Genomic DNA, 15,689 nt, shown 5'->3' with positions numbered 1-15,689 from the left:
AGTATAGCTGGGAAGATTTTCAAACTAATAGGATGCAGTTTTAAGTTAAAACCTTTGAAACTTTGATCATAAAGTGCAACAGAAATCTTTTGTCTGAAAGTGTTGTCAGCATAAAGAAATCCGATTAAAATATATTAAGAAATATAACTGGGAAAAACCCTCTGTCTATAAATTAATACAATTAAGTATCCAAAATTATTAGATTTGTGTTATCTGGGGAAATATCTTAATACCCGCAACATTATTCCATAAATTGTTCTCTGTTATGCACGAATTCTGTGTCTCTATATCATATCTGACAAAATGTATGGAAATATCTTTTTACTTAATATGTAATATGTTGTTCATAATGCCACAAGATTATTATATATTGAGCAAATATAGAATGACTCTTGTATATATAGTCATTGAATTTGAACCTGATACTGAACATGAACCTGTAGATATGTTAAAGAGTGTTTTATATTTGAAACATTTGCAAAAACTCTTTATTAGCTTTACTTTTTTAAAACAAAGTAATGGTAATGGTAATGCATTACTTTACTCATGTAATGGTAATGTAATGCATTACTTCAAGAAAATCAATTAATGGTAAAGGTAATTCAATGCCCAAATTCATTAAGTAATGGTAATGTAATGCATTACTCTACAATGTAATTCGCCCCAAGCCTGGTGTCCGTGTACGTTAACGTTTATGACTCATTTTTCTAGCGTTGGTCGTCCATATTTGGCGATAAAACGGTCAAAAATGTTTACAAACTTTTACAAAATGACTTTCATATATAACTTATTGTGATCCCATATAAAATATCGTTTATTTTACGCTTAAACTGTACATTTTCTTAATAAATAAAAATACGTACAAAATATAAAACAATTAAAAACTGAAATGCTCCGGGAAGCATATCTTATCAAAATAATTAAAAGACGTCAAGACTAAATATGAAAAGTTTCGCTGGTATCATGCGAAAAGTCCGCTCACATTCAAACTTGTCCGCAAACTTTTCTAACAACCCTCGTACTTTGTTCTATGCTTAGATTTTTGCATTTAGTATATGAATATTTCATTGAAGTATATACAACTATATACCGGTACTAATACATGCGGTTGCATAGACATTTGTTGTTGAAAGTGCATTGTACAATTATATACATTTTGTAAATGACATTCGATAGAAGCTGGATCTGCACGATGCTATGATGTCAGCCTTCATACAGGACCGTCTGGAGTTTGTCAAACTCTTCCTGGAGAATGGCATTGATCTTTCCCAGTTCCTCGACATTCACAATCTATGGAAGCTCTTCGTAAATGTAAGCTAGGCTCAAACTGGGCTAGGAAGGTTGTTTAGAAAAATGAATTTTTGTTATGTTAATTTTTTACGACATAAAACAGAATAACTGTAAGTAACGTACAAAAACTGCAGACATAACTCTACATGTATTGTTTTCACCTTTGATTTGTGTAGAGAATAGGAAGCAAATATTTACTTTTACAGCAGGCATTCTCAATTTTATTCATACAAGATTTCCTTTTTTTAAGGGGGGGGGGGGGTAAATTTCATTTCCATGAGTTTTAAAAACATGGATCTAGGTTTTAGTCAATTTTCTTTAAAGAGGACTCTGTTTTTTTTTGTTTTCAGTGTTTTAATGACAAAAATGATGCTTCTGCACAGTTGCTGAGGAACCTTATGGACAGGGTAAACTATTTTAAGGAGTATGGTCACGATTTTGGTCAAAAATTTTTTCTTCGGATTTGAATAAATACAATGCTTTAGTGAGGCAATCCTAATAGGTAAAGAAAATTTGAGTGTCATTTGCTGAGTTATAAGCGAGTTTAAGAGCTTACAATTATTTGACATGTAAAAGAAAGCTTTTTTTTTTTATTTAGAGTGTTGGAGTGTTGAAGTCAAAATTTCAAATTTAGACCTAACATGAATGCGTTAAACGCTAGAAACTGTTTATCTATGCTTAAAATAAATATGAGGATAGAAAAATCAGCTTGAATAAGGTTTTTAATTGGTAAATTGAACCTATGTGAACAAAAACATTGCACGAGCCTTCTTTACATGACACAGATTTTAGAGCTCTGTACCTTGCTTAAAACTTTAAGACTGACTCTTAAATTTCATTTGATCATTAGAAATGCATTTCTAAAGCATTGTAAATAATAAAAATAGAAAAAAAGAATTTGACGAAAATCGTGACCATGCCCCTTTAAAGCTCACAGAATGATTTGAAGTAAGAGAGGACGTCATTCGAAACCCATGGTCAGTCTCGCGTACACTAACAGACAGTGGACTAACTCGTTAAATTTTTCACTTTGTTCATGAATATTTATCATTCTTATTTTACGAATGAGAAAGCAAAACATCTTTTGCCTTCCGAAGTATAAAATGCAAACAACTTTATGAAAACAGGGTTGATAGATGCATCTGTAAGTGTTAACGAGATTGGTGATATTACCTGCACGAAAGTGTGACAAAGCCAATCGGAATACAGTTTTACTTATTCAAGATTATCAGAATAATTCAGTGATGCGGACTGAATGACCATATGCATGGATTTCCGATGATTGAATGAAAGGTATGAAGCATTTTGCAACCCAATTTTACATAGCTTTTTGTTTGATTTAACAAGTTGATATTGAATAATGCAAGCATATCATTTTCATGTACGTTTTCTATTATGTTTGCATTACTTTCATTAGTCATTGTAATGCGTAGATGACCTGTTGTAATTTTATTAGGCCAATTACCAATTTCTGAGGGATATTACTTTTCAGAACCCGTAAAATTTTCTACATGCTGGTTTTTCTGAGATTATGACCCTTCTATATTTCGACCATTTTTCATGATGTTTCAGCCTTTTAGACCCCCCCCCCCCCAGCTTATTCCATGCAGAGGGTTGACATTTCGTACCGTACTGTGTGCATCTTGTACCATCACATGTCACATACGTAACAGTGTATAGACGACTACGTCCCATCCACCTACTTTTCGCGTAATTTTACCTCTCGTCTGTAACTTACAATTTCACTGTGCAAAGTCAACACAACAGTTATACCCGCAAGTTTCGCATTTTACATCTGATTCTCATGTTCTTTACATTAGGGGCCTACATTGAGCATGCCAATTTCAACAAGAGACATCCCTCTAACTAATAATTAACATTAACAATCATTTCATGAATTCTAGCAACACTCATAACCCTTCAAGTACAGCAACTTTCAATTTTACAAAAAATATTGACGGGTACTTTATCCAATTCTGTCCCTGGCAACCTAAACTAGTCCTAATTCTTGATTAAAACATTTTTGATACTTATCTAGTTTGCATAATCATTGACCTGAATTAAAGTTACTTACAAATGAGACATTAGAAAGTTTTAAATTGACTTTCTGGGCAATAAACATCGATAAGCGCAATTCATTTAATTATCAAGCTAACATTTTAAAAACAAAATGGCAGCCAATGTGGCGAAGAAATTTTTTTGGCCCCTAGTACTGCTGATTTAACTCTCATTTTTTACTCATTTTATTATATTTACGTGTTACCGTTAAGTCTTGCTTCGCGAGGCGGGCTTCGCTCGCCTCTTGCTGTGCTCGGTATCAATTCGATTAGTGATATTTTTGTATATTGAAAATGAATGTCTTTAACTGGATATGATTTTATGTGTTGATCAACTGATTAGTAAAAACGATTTTTTACAAATTTCAGCCTGTACTAGTGCGCATGAAAAAGATGAAAAATGAACCTCTAGATATATCTGAATATTTATACTGCATCGGACAAGTCATAGCTGATCTTCTTTGCAATAATGCCATGTCCTTTGGTACGTTTTTGTTGGTAAAGCAATATTTATATTGACAGATTCTTTTCGATATATGAAGGAAAAAGTCTGAAAAAAAATATGACCGAGATATATTGTTTAACAGATCATCACAATATTGAATAATGAGAAACTCGAGATCTATTCAGAATAATACTTCTAATGATTTTTTTCTAATTCTAAGGTGCTTTTATATATTGTATTAAAATTTAATGTCAAACATGATATTTGTAAGAAAGCATAAAATCTTTTTGATATATCCTATGATTTGGTTGTGGTGTTGACAATATATAAGTTCGATATCTATGATGAGGAAGTGGCGTTTGTTTACATTCCAAGATCTGCGATGACCTGTCAGAAGATCTGTTAATGTTTAGTCATTCCTTGACCTGCGTAGACATATAGATCAAAGTTTTATATGATTTTAATGTGTTTTTTTGTTGTTCATACAAATGCATGTATTAGTAATTACTTTATGTTAAATAGTGTATAATCCGAGACTGCTTGCGGTCAACCCTACCAAGAACCTATTTATTTGGGCAATCCTGATGAACCGTATGAGCCTCGCTATACATTTGTGGAGGATTGGAAATGATCATGTTGGTGGGTTTTTGGTTTTGTTTTTTTTTTTTTTGAATGACAAAAAAAACTTGATAGTGCCTCAAGTTGTTCAACATCGAGACTATATCTGTGTTTAGATAGAGTAATGATAAACACCATTGAACAAACTAGGAAACCCTTTATTCAATACATTTTGTAATTGAAGTATGTCTTTAAATTAACCATATACACTACAGAACAGACACAACTTACAGAAAGAATTTATATCTTGCATAGCATCGTCTTATTTTCGGTAAAAATGGTATTTCATAAAGGTACAATGTCAAAGATTGTTGTGTGGGCAAAAAAAGAAGTGTAAAATTTGGACTTTTTACGGTATTTATATTTTGTTATTCAACCGAGGGGCCTTATTGGACAATATCTTTTAAACGCCCATATAAAGCCATTGTTGCTCAGGTGAGCGATATAGCCCCATGCTATGGCATTTTACGTTTAATTACCTGTATCCTTTCAAAATCTTTTAATCGTGAGCATTCAAATGAGAGCTTGTTGCAATTGCTTCGTATCTCTGAAGAAATACCCTCAATCGTTAGCTTTTGCAAGATTTTACGAGGATTTCAGATTTCGGTTATCTCATTTACAGTTATTAAGTAACTGTCAGAGTTAATGTCCCTTATCTTACGTCATTGAGACGTCAGAGTTCACGTTAGTTTAGTGTCATCTGGCTCTTTAAAAAACTCTCCTGATAATTAAAACTGTTTTATTTTCCTTAAAAGCATGACGTTTTTGAAATTACACATGTTGTCTGGTTCTAAAAAGTTTTACTTTGATTTGAAATGCTTGGAATCGCGTTGTGGGACGAAATTTACTGACGCCGAAAAGGATCAATGTGAAAGAAAAACATTATGACGTCACTCGATTGTATTTATATGTGTACAGAAGTTAAAGGGTTGGATGTTGCATACCCATGTACGTTGTACCAGCAGTATATTTACAATGTGCACTGTCATTAATAAAATTGGAAACCATATTTACAGGGAACTTCTGGTCCGATAAAAACTGGGCATTACAGGTCCGAGTAACAGACGCAAAAAATCCGTTGAATGAATAATTATGATAATAATAAAATTAATTAATGCATGCATTTTCTTGTAAATTGTAGGAGTGCATCATATTTTTATATCTAATATGGCGCTAGAGAGTAAAGTCGTGTTTCGACAAACTGTCTAAAGACTAGCAAAGACCGCTTGTGACCATGGACAAACCATACTTTCTCTGTATACTGTTTCATTCATGTAGCAGTGGAATATCACTTTCGTGTCATTCAGATTAAAACTAAAAAAGGGAATCATGGTGTGCAATCCGGTGTCGATTATTATATGACCAAGAGCAGACGCAAATTCAAAAAAAAAAAACCAGACCCCAGACAGACACAAAGGAAACCAAGGGTCAGCTTTTGCGGTCTGCTCTGGTATTGGGTTGTGTCTGGTCGTTACGTACTGTATGTGCATGGCAACTAGATTTATAGATATGATCACAGAAATACTAAAAGACTTCTTTTAAACAATCAGGATGTTTGATCACTGATATGTCATATTATCTTAAAATTCTCACTATATCTTTAGATAACTTTTTACTCTATGTGTTGCGGATTTTTTTCTAAAAGCTAACTCATTGGAAAGAGAACGTCATCAACATTTTGATTGAGAGACAAAACCAATGCTAATGTTTATTAAATAAATATCCTTCCTTTAGGAACTGCTTTGTTTGCAAGCTGTTTGCTGAAGAAATTGTCTAAGGAGGCTTACGAAGAAGATGAGTTAGAACTTAGTACTACATTAAAAAAGCACTCTTTGTAAGTCAAAAGATAGTCCACTATTTATTAATTTCAATTGGTATGGATAATTTTATCTTATGTTTTAAATCTAAGTCTTTTCTTTTGCTTTAATTATCATGATTCAAGCAACAGACGCGTGAAATTCGTGAAATTTTGTAAAAAGAAAAAAACACATTCATTGCTCTTTTGATCAGGATTTATATTTTAATAATTTGTTGTACTGGCCTGACTAATTTTTAGGGAGTTTGAGAAGCTGGCTTCGGAGGTCCTTGGCATTTGCTACTTAAAGAGCCGCTACCTGTCTCACCAGTTGTTGGTCAGGGAACTGAAGGAGTTTGGCAACACCACCCTCTTTTGTATGGCCGAAGAAAATATATTGATGGACTTTCTAGCCCAGACTTGTTGTCAGACAAAGCTTAGTGCCATCTGGAAAAAACACATGGCTCTGTCCACCTCCAGGAAAAAGGTATATCACCTTCTGCATTAAAATCATACCTAATGTTGCCTTTCTTTTAATTTGTAGACGATGGTATTTTTACCGTAAATAATTGTTATAAGAAATTCTGTGAGTTATGAGTAAAAATTTACAACGTATGCTTCGAGTGTACAGTAAATTGTAAACTTTATTTGCAAGAGGACAAACGTAAGTTGGAATGTTTATTTTTTTTTTTATCAATTATTATCTTCATTACCCTTGCTATTATTCGTACATGAAATTATTATATTTGAATTTGAATATAATTTTTTGATAATCAGCAAATATAATACTTCTACAAAATTGTTTTGCTTGTTCTTGCATAGTAAAACTATGCTCTAGGGTATTATACTTTCATGTTAAATATTGAAATCTGATTGGTTTAGACGCAGTTGATAATCCGTTCTATTACCCTGAGCGTTAACAACACACTTGAAAACAGGTAACGCAACGAATTGTTACATGCGCGTAAATTATGAGTGTACGGTACGCCATAGTTTCACGTTACTTCTATAAAAGCAGTTACATTTCCTCTGAAATTAAGACATTCGGTATAATGAAATATTATACCTCCGTTTCGCGTCGGTTGACAATGGTATTCTTTGGGTGTCAATTTCAACTGTAACCATCCTGAACGGGCACTATTTATATACTATATACCCCCTTGAAATGCTATCACTCAAGTTTTGACGCCATTTTTATTCATGTAATTTGATTGACAAAAAGTTCCAAAACAGTGTTTGTAGCAATTGAGATCAGTAGGTACGAGTCCTATACAATTATGTACTGTGTTAATCAATTAAATATTATAATATTGAAAATGCTGATCCCAAAAGTTACCCAGTAGCTGTTAGTACAATGAGTTTACTGTAACAAGACGGTAAAATATATTTACATTAGTATAATAAAACATTTATCCAATGGCTGTAAGTAAAATATCTCTTTTATCGAATCTTGACACTATATATTTCTTGGGTAATTGTTAATGTCTTGAGTTTAATAATAAAAAAAAAACTATCCCACTCAGACATTGGATAAGTTTAAAATATTCAGGATTGAAAGACTTTTGTAGGATGTTGAAAAACAGTAGAAATTTTTTAAATCCTTCACTCTTTTTTCAGATAGTGGCAACCATATTAATGCCTTTATGTATATTTGCCATAATATTTGTGGACAAAAAAGCTTTACGAGATAAGTTGGACGACCTAGACCCACTTAATCTCACAGAAAAGAACTGTATGCCTGAGCAGCAGGATGTTGCCGTCTGCAAAGACCGTCATGTAAAAATAAGAGGTTTGAATGGAAAAGTGGCTCCTTTTCCAGGTTTCAAGTCAAAGGATGAGCAGCATTGGTGTGACTCAAACTGGTGTTATGATAACTTTCGCTCCTTTTACACTGCACCAGTTACCAAGTTTATTACAGCTATGGTAATTTATTAGTTCATTTAAACCGCAAAAAAATTCTACTGATTTCTTTCTTATTCATTTAAATGTATGATAATTAGAGAGACCTGACAACATGTAATAGCTTCTATCAAATTATAAAACAGCTCTGTTACTCATTTTTATAAGCCAGCATATTAATGATTTAGTTGATATTTTTCTTTTATAGATTTTCTTTTAAAGTTTAATTTGTAAGGTGACAGTTATTTTTTTTACTTAAAGTTCGCCAACATTGTGTTTCTTGGGCTGTTTTCCTTCTTTGTTTTGACTGACCTGCATCCGATTGGTGAGAATGGCGCCCCCTCTCTGGTAGAGATCTTCTCATGGATATACACAATCACTAGTTTGATAGACGAGGTCTATCAGGTACAAATCAAAATGCAGCAAAAGTGACATATATATATATATATATATATATATATATATATATATATATATATATATATATATATATATATATACTGTATCGGTGTTAAAATTTACTTTTTAATACATTAGTCCTGCGGTACTAATGCCTTATTACCTTAAGTCCGCAGACAATTTTATTTGTTTTTTTGGAATCGGAGATCTTATAAAGTTGTTTTCGCTCCTTCACATTGGAGGCTGGCACTTGAGCTGTGATGAAGAAAGGTAAACTGGCTTTACCTTTCTTTTTCTCTTTCTGGGCACGAAGTTCTTTTCGATGCCGTCCACTAGTTCTCCTGTTATGAAAACTGGCTTAGAATTCACAACCCCACGCTATTTCTGTGAATGCGGACGAATTTGACGTCTACGCTTAGGTAGTGTATAAGGATATGGGGAACGTGTTGATCTAAATTTGCTACAGGTGTATAAGCCAAATTATGAATGTGGATATTTCTGCGCATTGCCCTTGACCTAAAATCCAATTTCAGATTCCCTATGCTTCATTCCCCTATCTACATATATTATCATAGCACCCACTAGGTCAATTTCTCAACGTAATTATGTGCGCAGCAATGTTAAGGCGTCCCGATGCTAAAATACGGCTGGAAAACGATATTAATTGAATCATCGCAAAAATACTTTGACCGGGAGTATTTCTTAAAATCTATGTTACGTTTATTGACACCGATGTTAAACATTATCATTTGATGCATTTTGTGACGTTATATGTTCTTTGTAATCACGTGACGGGCGAATCCTAGTATTGCAAATGATCTTTTTAAATCGCATCGGCGCAGGTGATTAATGACATTAAATCAAACATATTTTTTAGACAACTTCTTTGTTAAGTCATATACTTTGAAGTTATTGCTCGGGAAAGAAATAGATATTTCGTTTATCGAAGATATTGTTGAAACATTCCAGAAAATCATCAAAATAATGCACATTTTTACTAATCAAAAGCGATTTACAAAAAATTGGGGTTAATCCGTAGGTTTCCGTAGCACGATTCACATTGGTACTTATATTCTCTACCAATTTTACGTAAAATATTCTAAAACTAGAGCAGAGCTCGTGGCAAAGCCACGAGTAGGTCTTCCGTTGTTGCTGCGAGATGAAAATTTATGTGATTTGGTGTCAAACGATTATAATGACTAATGACTAAAATTTCACTTCTGCTTTTGTTATAAAAACGTGCTGTGATTGAAAGCCTGTATAAAGACGGGAAGAAAATGTTTTAGGAAAACTGTTTGTCGAACACAGTTTGTGTAATTGTTTTGAAAACTCTTTAAGGCCGGTCACACAAAGTTGCGTTCCCATGACGTGTTCACGGCGTTGTAAAGGATCGCAAGGAAAATTCAGAAAGGCGTTCTTACAGAGCTCCCAACTACGTTTCCACAGAGTTCTACTTGGCGATTGACTGCCCTCTCGCTGGGTATCCGCCGAGCGCTCATGACGTGCTAGGAGTTTTTACCGCGCATCCACAGCGTGCTCTGCGCACTGACTGTGTGCACATGCGCTGTTGGAGACTTTACGGCGCTGTTATGGCGACCTTACTCCACTTCTACAGCGTGTTTATCGGAACGCAGAGCCACGGCGCGTACCTTGTGCATGTTCAAAGTGCGCGCCGTCGCATGGCGTTCTAAAATGTTCTAGGCTAGGATACTAGTATCCCACCGCGGCGAACGAAGATGCCGTTGAGTTGTTACGGCACTGTAGAAGACTCTAGTTCGTTTACCATGGCGTTTTACATTATTCAATGACGCAGCGGGATCGCCGTGAGGACGCAGCTCCAGTGTGACAGGGGTTTAAACAATGAGAAGTTTAATGGCTAGTTAATATTTAAGGGTAGCAAGGATTGTTATATACATGTATTCATGATTCATGTAAGGAAATGCACGCAAAAACGTGCATAAAAAACACGTAACTTCTGTAAATAAATCTTTCTAATTTTTTGAAGACTATGTGCAAGTTTGGATTTGTTTCGTGCTGTCAAAATTTGGTAAATAGCCAAAATTGATGGCATCTCTGAAAATTTGTTCAGGGCTGATATTATTTGATAATACGAGTAGACTTGAACATTTGAAATAATAATCAGCTATGAAAGATCATCGGGAGAATTTATACATAAGTGAGCGTCTAGATTTTACATCTGATATAGAGACACCGTTCTGTAACTTAAAATTAAATGACATTATTTACAGAAATGAATATTACTTCTCTCGACGATGCAACAATATACAAAATACCTATTTAATTAAGTCAGTTTTTTCTCCTTTATCGGATCATAAGTAATTCTCTCGGAGAAAGTTTACGTATGTATTTTGAAAAAAAAACCCGGTAAACTTTTTTAATAAAAATAAGCGAAAAATTTAGGTGTTACGGTTTTTATTTTCAGTCACTTAAATTAAATGTGACAAAGGGGCATATTCGGTCGGAATTTTGGGGTAACATGTATATAAAGTAAATTTGATGCAAGTTCCCTGTTTGTTTTTTGTGGGTTTTTTGTTTGTTTTTGTTTTTTGCTTTTCTCTGTTTTATCATAAAGATATATATAAAAAATTACGTACGTCACAAGCAATATTTGCCTTATCTATTTCTCTGGTATTTTAATAGATTGTGTATTCATTGTTGACCTAAAATGAGTATTCCACTGGCTGTAGCTAACCTTGTAAGTAAATTAAGTTGCATGACAACCTCATACCACACAACTTCAATAAAACTTTTTTTTTTCAATCAATTTTCATATAACTAGAATAAATTTTCATATAATTAGCAATAAAGAAAATCCCCAAGAACACATGTCCATCTCACTGAAGTATATATCTTTGAGAAGCGCATATATTTTTTGGAGGCAGATACATGTATGTCACTATATTATAGTCTGTAAGTCAAGTGAACTAATCTGTCCACACTTGCAATACTTTGATGATTTCTATGGCGACCGCCTGCAAAGCATAATGTAGTCGTATTTCATAACATCTAATCCAAAGAACAAATTACGTTTTACTTAAAGCTTTTTATTATAATATATATAATTCTGTTCATAACTATATATAATAGAAGTTTAGCGTGTTCAACAGGTCAATTTATTATAGCCACATTCTCAGATTATGAACTCGCACCTTTAATGTGAAAATGGAAGTCTTATTGTTTGATAACTGACCACTTTGAAGAGAGCACCCTGCGAACTGTTGATTAATTACATAACAATTGATGATTTGCAGCCATAAATAACCTGGGGCTATATATGTTCTGAGCTGTGTGCGCTGAAGCGGCACAAGATTTTCGGTAGCACGTGGCGATTGAATTTACGCAATAAAGAAAGTTGAAATTTACAAAGACTGACCGAATAAAAAACCGGGTGGGAAAGAGAAACACGTTCAGGAGAAAATATTAAACATAAGATGAAGTCACTATCAAATGATTTTCGACAATTTAAAAAAAAAAGAGCACTTGGCAGCGGGGCGGTGGGAGGGCAACACAGAAATAAGTTCGTTTTCACAATGAAATGATCGAACGACGATGTAGAAACACTACAGACGTTATTTATATGTGACCGATAGAATCTAAACAAAACTTGTTTCAAAACTCAATTGAATATTCTTTAAAATAATCACCGAATGCCTCAAATTAGGGCATTCTTTTATCGTGCCAGCACCTACTGCAAACATGTAACATTGCAGTTTGATCATAATTTGATTTGATTTTTAAATTACCTTGTACGCTGTCGTATAAATCAATGCTAAATCAACTGTACGGGTAACATAAATTCATCTCTTTACCTTTAACCAATATAATAGTTGAAAACATAATAAAAAAAAGTTGCGTTCATACAAAATACCAAACATGCACGCGTGATAAGGTAAACGTAGAAGATGTCACTTGCGCGGGATCTCCTCGGCCATGTGCGAATGATGATCATTATTTAAAGGTTTTGATATTTGTGTGTGTTTTTTTGTTGTTGTTGTTGTTGATTGAAAACATTATTTATACAGTTTTTAAAACATTTAAGACTTTCAAACCAACCATTCAAATATGTCTGACGAGTATTTCCGATTTGGAGTAATATCTCTTTTATTAATTTTCAGAACGACTTTTTAATTTACTCTCCAATGTTTAATTTAAACAGATACAAAACGAACAAACTTTTATAACTTATAATTAAAACAATGTACAGTGTATTTACGGCTATATAAACTCAAACAAGTTCATATTCATGTAAGTGTGCGGGTGCGAATCTTGTGTATTTAATTAGATAACCGTTTACCGCTAGGTAGTGTAGCCGTGGATGATTTCCTCGGCCGCGGGCGAACGATAGATTACGTAAAGATCGATTGAACGCATACACAAGCACAGCTCAGAACCTAGGAAGATTTGAAAAGTTTGCAATTTAATGACTAAAATCTATCAAATAGAAACTTTTTGTTTTACCTTAAACCCACAATTGATCTACAGCAAAACTCGTTTATAACGAATTTCAAGGGACCGTAGAAAAAACTTCGTTATAGCCGTAATTCGCTATACGTTTATAACGAACTCGTCTAAAATATTATAGCGAATTCGTTGTAAAATAATCGGCTTACAGTTTTCCACACTATCGTAAGTTATGAAATAAGTATTACTGTTATTTACAAAAAATGTCAATATAACCATTTCATTTTAATTTAAAACAAAAACCGTATACTATTTGAATTTAAGTTTTTCATATATGCATCTTAACATTGCATGCATCTTCAATGAATTTGAAATGGAAAAAATTCGTTATAAAAATGATAAAATACGTTAAGATTTTGCCAGCAGGGGTCTTAAAATTACTTCGTTATAGCCGTAAATTCGTTATAGCCGTGTTCGTTATAGACATTAATTTTCTAAAGGTTTATATAAGAAATTTGCCGGGACATGAATAATAATTCGTTATAGCCGTAAATTCGCTATATCCGTGTTCGTTATATTCGAGTTTTGCTGCATATGTCTGATATTGCATTAGATTGAGAATGGCATTGCTTTTAAAAATTAACTGAACGGTTTTTTAATTGACACCCTATCGTTTAATCCAATTGAAGAATAAACCTTTATGTGTACGTAATCAAAACTGAAACAATTCTTCAGTTCGAAGCTAAATTAAACTCATATATGAGAGACGCAACGCTCGTGTATTGGATAACCGCTGACCGCTAGGTAGTCCAGCCGCGACCATGGTGACCGATTTCCTCGGCTGCGGGCGAGGGATAGCTTACGTAATAATACGCACACAGCTCTGATTCAAGGTGGATTTTAAATGCATGCAGTATGATAACTAAAATGTAATGCATAGAATTTTTTACAATACGTATTTTGTGTTTAACTAGAGAAGAAAAAGAATGTTTTGTTTTCCGATTCTCGTCTGTAAGGACTGTGCACCATAAGAAATAAGCAACAAGGACTTAAACTTCGGAATTCTTTAAAGAAAAATAAAAAACAGCATGTGTTTTAATTTTTTTTCTCATGAATTAAAGCCTCCTGTATAAACCAGCATACTTTCTGTGGTCACTTTATGCAAGTTTTAAGCACAACGACTTTCGTTAAGTTGCCAAATGAAAACAGGTACATGTTAACATGTAAAGCTTTTTACACTCATACTACACAAATCACTTACAAAATAACATTGTAACGACCTTTATAAGATCCCAACAAACAACTTTTCCAGCGACAGCCATATCGAAATCCTAACCGTTTTTTAGTTATTCAGCAAAATCTTTTAAGGGTTACTGGCCCTTAATTTAAGGGGCCAGCCCTTTTTTATTGGTGTCAAATGAAAGCCCTTAACATTTTGCACAACTTTTGTTCTATATGTATTTAGGAAATATTTTAAACTAAAAAGTTACGAAGCTAAAACATGAGAAAATTTTTGCTATTTTTAGAACATAGATTTCGATTGATTAGTTCGAGTGGAATAATTGGAAAAAATTAAAATACAAAAATCAGAGGACAATATTCAAAGTGTCTATAATAAAGATTTTAAACTATAAATTATTTGCTACGGACCATTTCGGAGCCTTTGTCTGGAAACTAATGCCCCTAAAATTTAAGAAAAAGGGAAATAACTCAAAACCGGAAGTTGCAATTTCAATTCTTTTTGTGCTCTAACAACCTTTTTTAATTTACAATATACCGTGAAAATTTGAACGAAATCGGATGACAACCAAATAAGTTATTGAGGATTTTAAAACGTCTAGAAGAAGAAAAATTATAACTAGAGCAAAGCTCGTTGCAAAGCAACGAGTTGGTCTTCCAATAATGTCGAAGGTAAAGCTAAAACTGTCTCTAAGAAACAGAGTTCTTAAACCAATAAACATAAGTAAATAAAACAAAAAGAAAAAAAATCGAATTATTTTTGGTACGAGTTCACAAAATCAAAATGATTCTAGGTACGAATTAGCAATAACATTATAAATTTCAAGAACGACTTAGCAAATACAAATCCGAATGTGTTTAAGTACGATTTAACAATTATCGATATATTTTAGGGACGAGTTAATTAAACTATGAACATAACATTCTTTTCTTTACCAAGAATGTGGAATCAAAATTTCCAGAAAAGTCAATTTTCAAACACCTATATCTTTGTAATGCATCGGCCGATTTTAAAACGGATTTCAGTTTTACATTAAACTTAATAAGCTTTTATTTTTGCTTTTATGATTAATAACAAATTATCGCTCGGAAAAAGGTTACTATAAAAAGACTTTGTAGCATAGCCCTCCTGGCCCCTAATTTGAAGGGTCAGCCCCTTTTTCTTGATATCAAATTAAAGGTCTCGCAAATATAAACATATTTTATTCAACAAATGTTCACGAATTGTTAACCGTTATAGAGATATCGGAACAACTGTGTTTTAGGGGCCGACCCTTCAACTCCTTACTGGGGCCACCAACGAAAAATGTTTAGGTATCACATTGTTCACAACATTATTTTCAGCAACTTTTGTTATACAATGTTTTTCAAAATATTTCTCCTTTTCAAGATAATATTGATCAAAGTTTTGGACTTCTGGCCCCTTCAAACCCCTAATTATGTAACATATGACTTTAGTATGGTCCAGAATAGATGAACAGCTGTACAATGAACATTTTTGCTTCTATAAATAATAACAAAAATA

The 15,689-nt window shown here is 33.3% G+C and overlaps 1 protein-coding gene across 3 annotated transcripts in view; it reads left to right on the top strand.

The window, feature by feature from the left end:
* Positions 1 to 15,689, top strand: part of LOC128184035 (transient receptor potential cation channel subfamily M member-like 2) — a 66,423-nt gene that overhangs the window by 35,192 nt on the left and 15,542 nt on the right. Inside the window, exons 14-21 of one of the 3 annotated variants that reach the window (XM_052853322.1) lie at positions 1,180 to 1,311; positions 1,641 to 1,697; positions 3,717 to 3,831; positions 4,315 to 4,431; positions 6,145 to 6,244; positions 6,467 to 6,692; positions 7,823 to 8,128; positions 8,366 to 8,509. In XM_052853322.1, the coding sequence (XP_052709282.1) occupies positions 1,180 to 1,311; positions 1,641 to 1,697; positions 3,717 to 3,831; positions 4,315 to 4,431; positions 6,145 to 6,244; positions 6,467 to 6,692; positions 7,823 to 8,128; positions 8,366 to 8,509 (1,197 nt within the window). Of the gene's footprint in view, positions 1 to 1,176; positions 1,312 to 1,640; positions 1,698 to 3,716; positions 3,832 to 4,314; positions 4,432 to 6,144; positions 6,245 to 6,466; positions 6,693 to 7,822; positions 8,129 to 8,365; positions 8,510 to 15,689 lie in introns of all 3 variants that reach the window. The other 2 variants (XM_052853321.1, XM_052853323.1) reach the window with 2 other exon arrangements.

The sequence above is a fragment of the Crassostrea angulata genome, chromosome 5 (assembly GCF_025612915.1).
Source record: "Crassostrea angulata isolate pt1a10 chromosome 5, ASM2561291v2, whole genome shotgun sequence".
NCBI lineage: Eukaryota > Metazoa > Mollusca > Bivalvia > Ostreida > Ostreidae > Magallana > Magallana angulata.
This window is presented reverse-complemented; position numbering and strand designations above follow the sequence as displayed.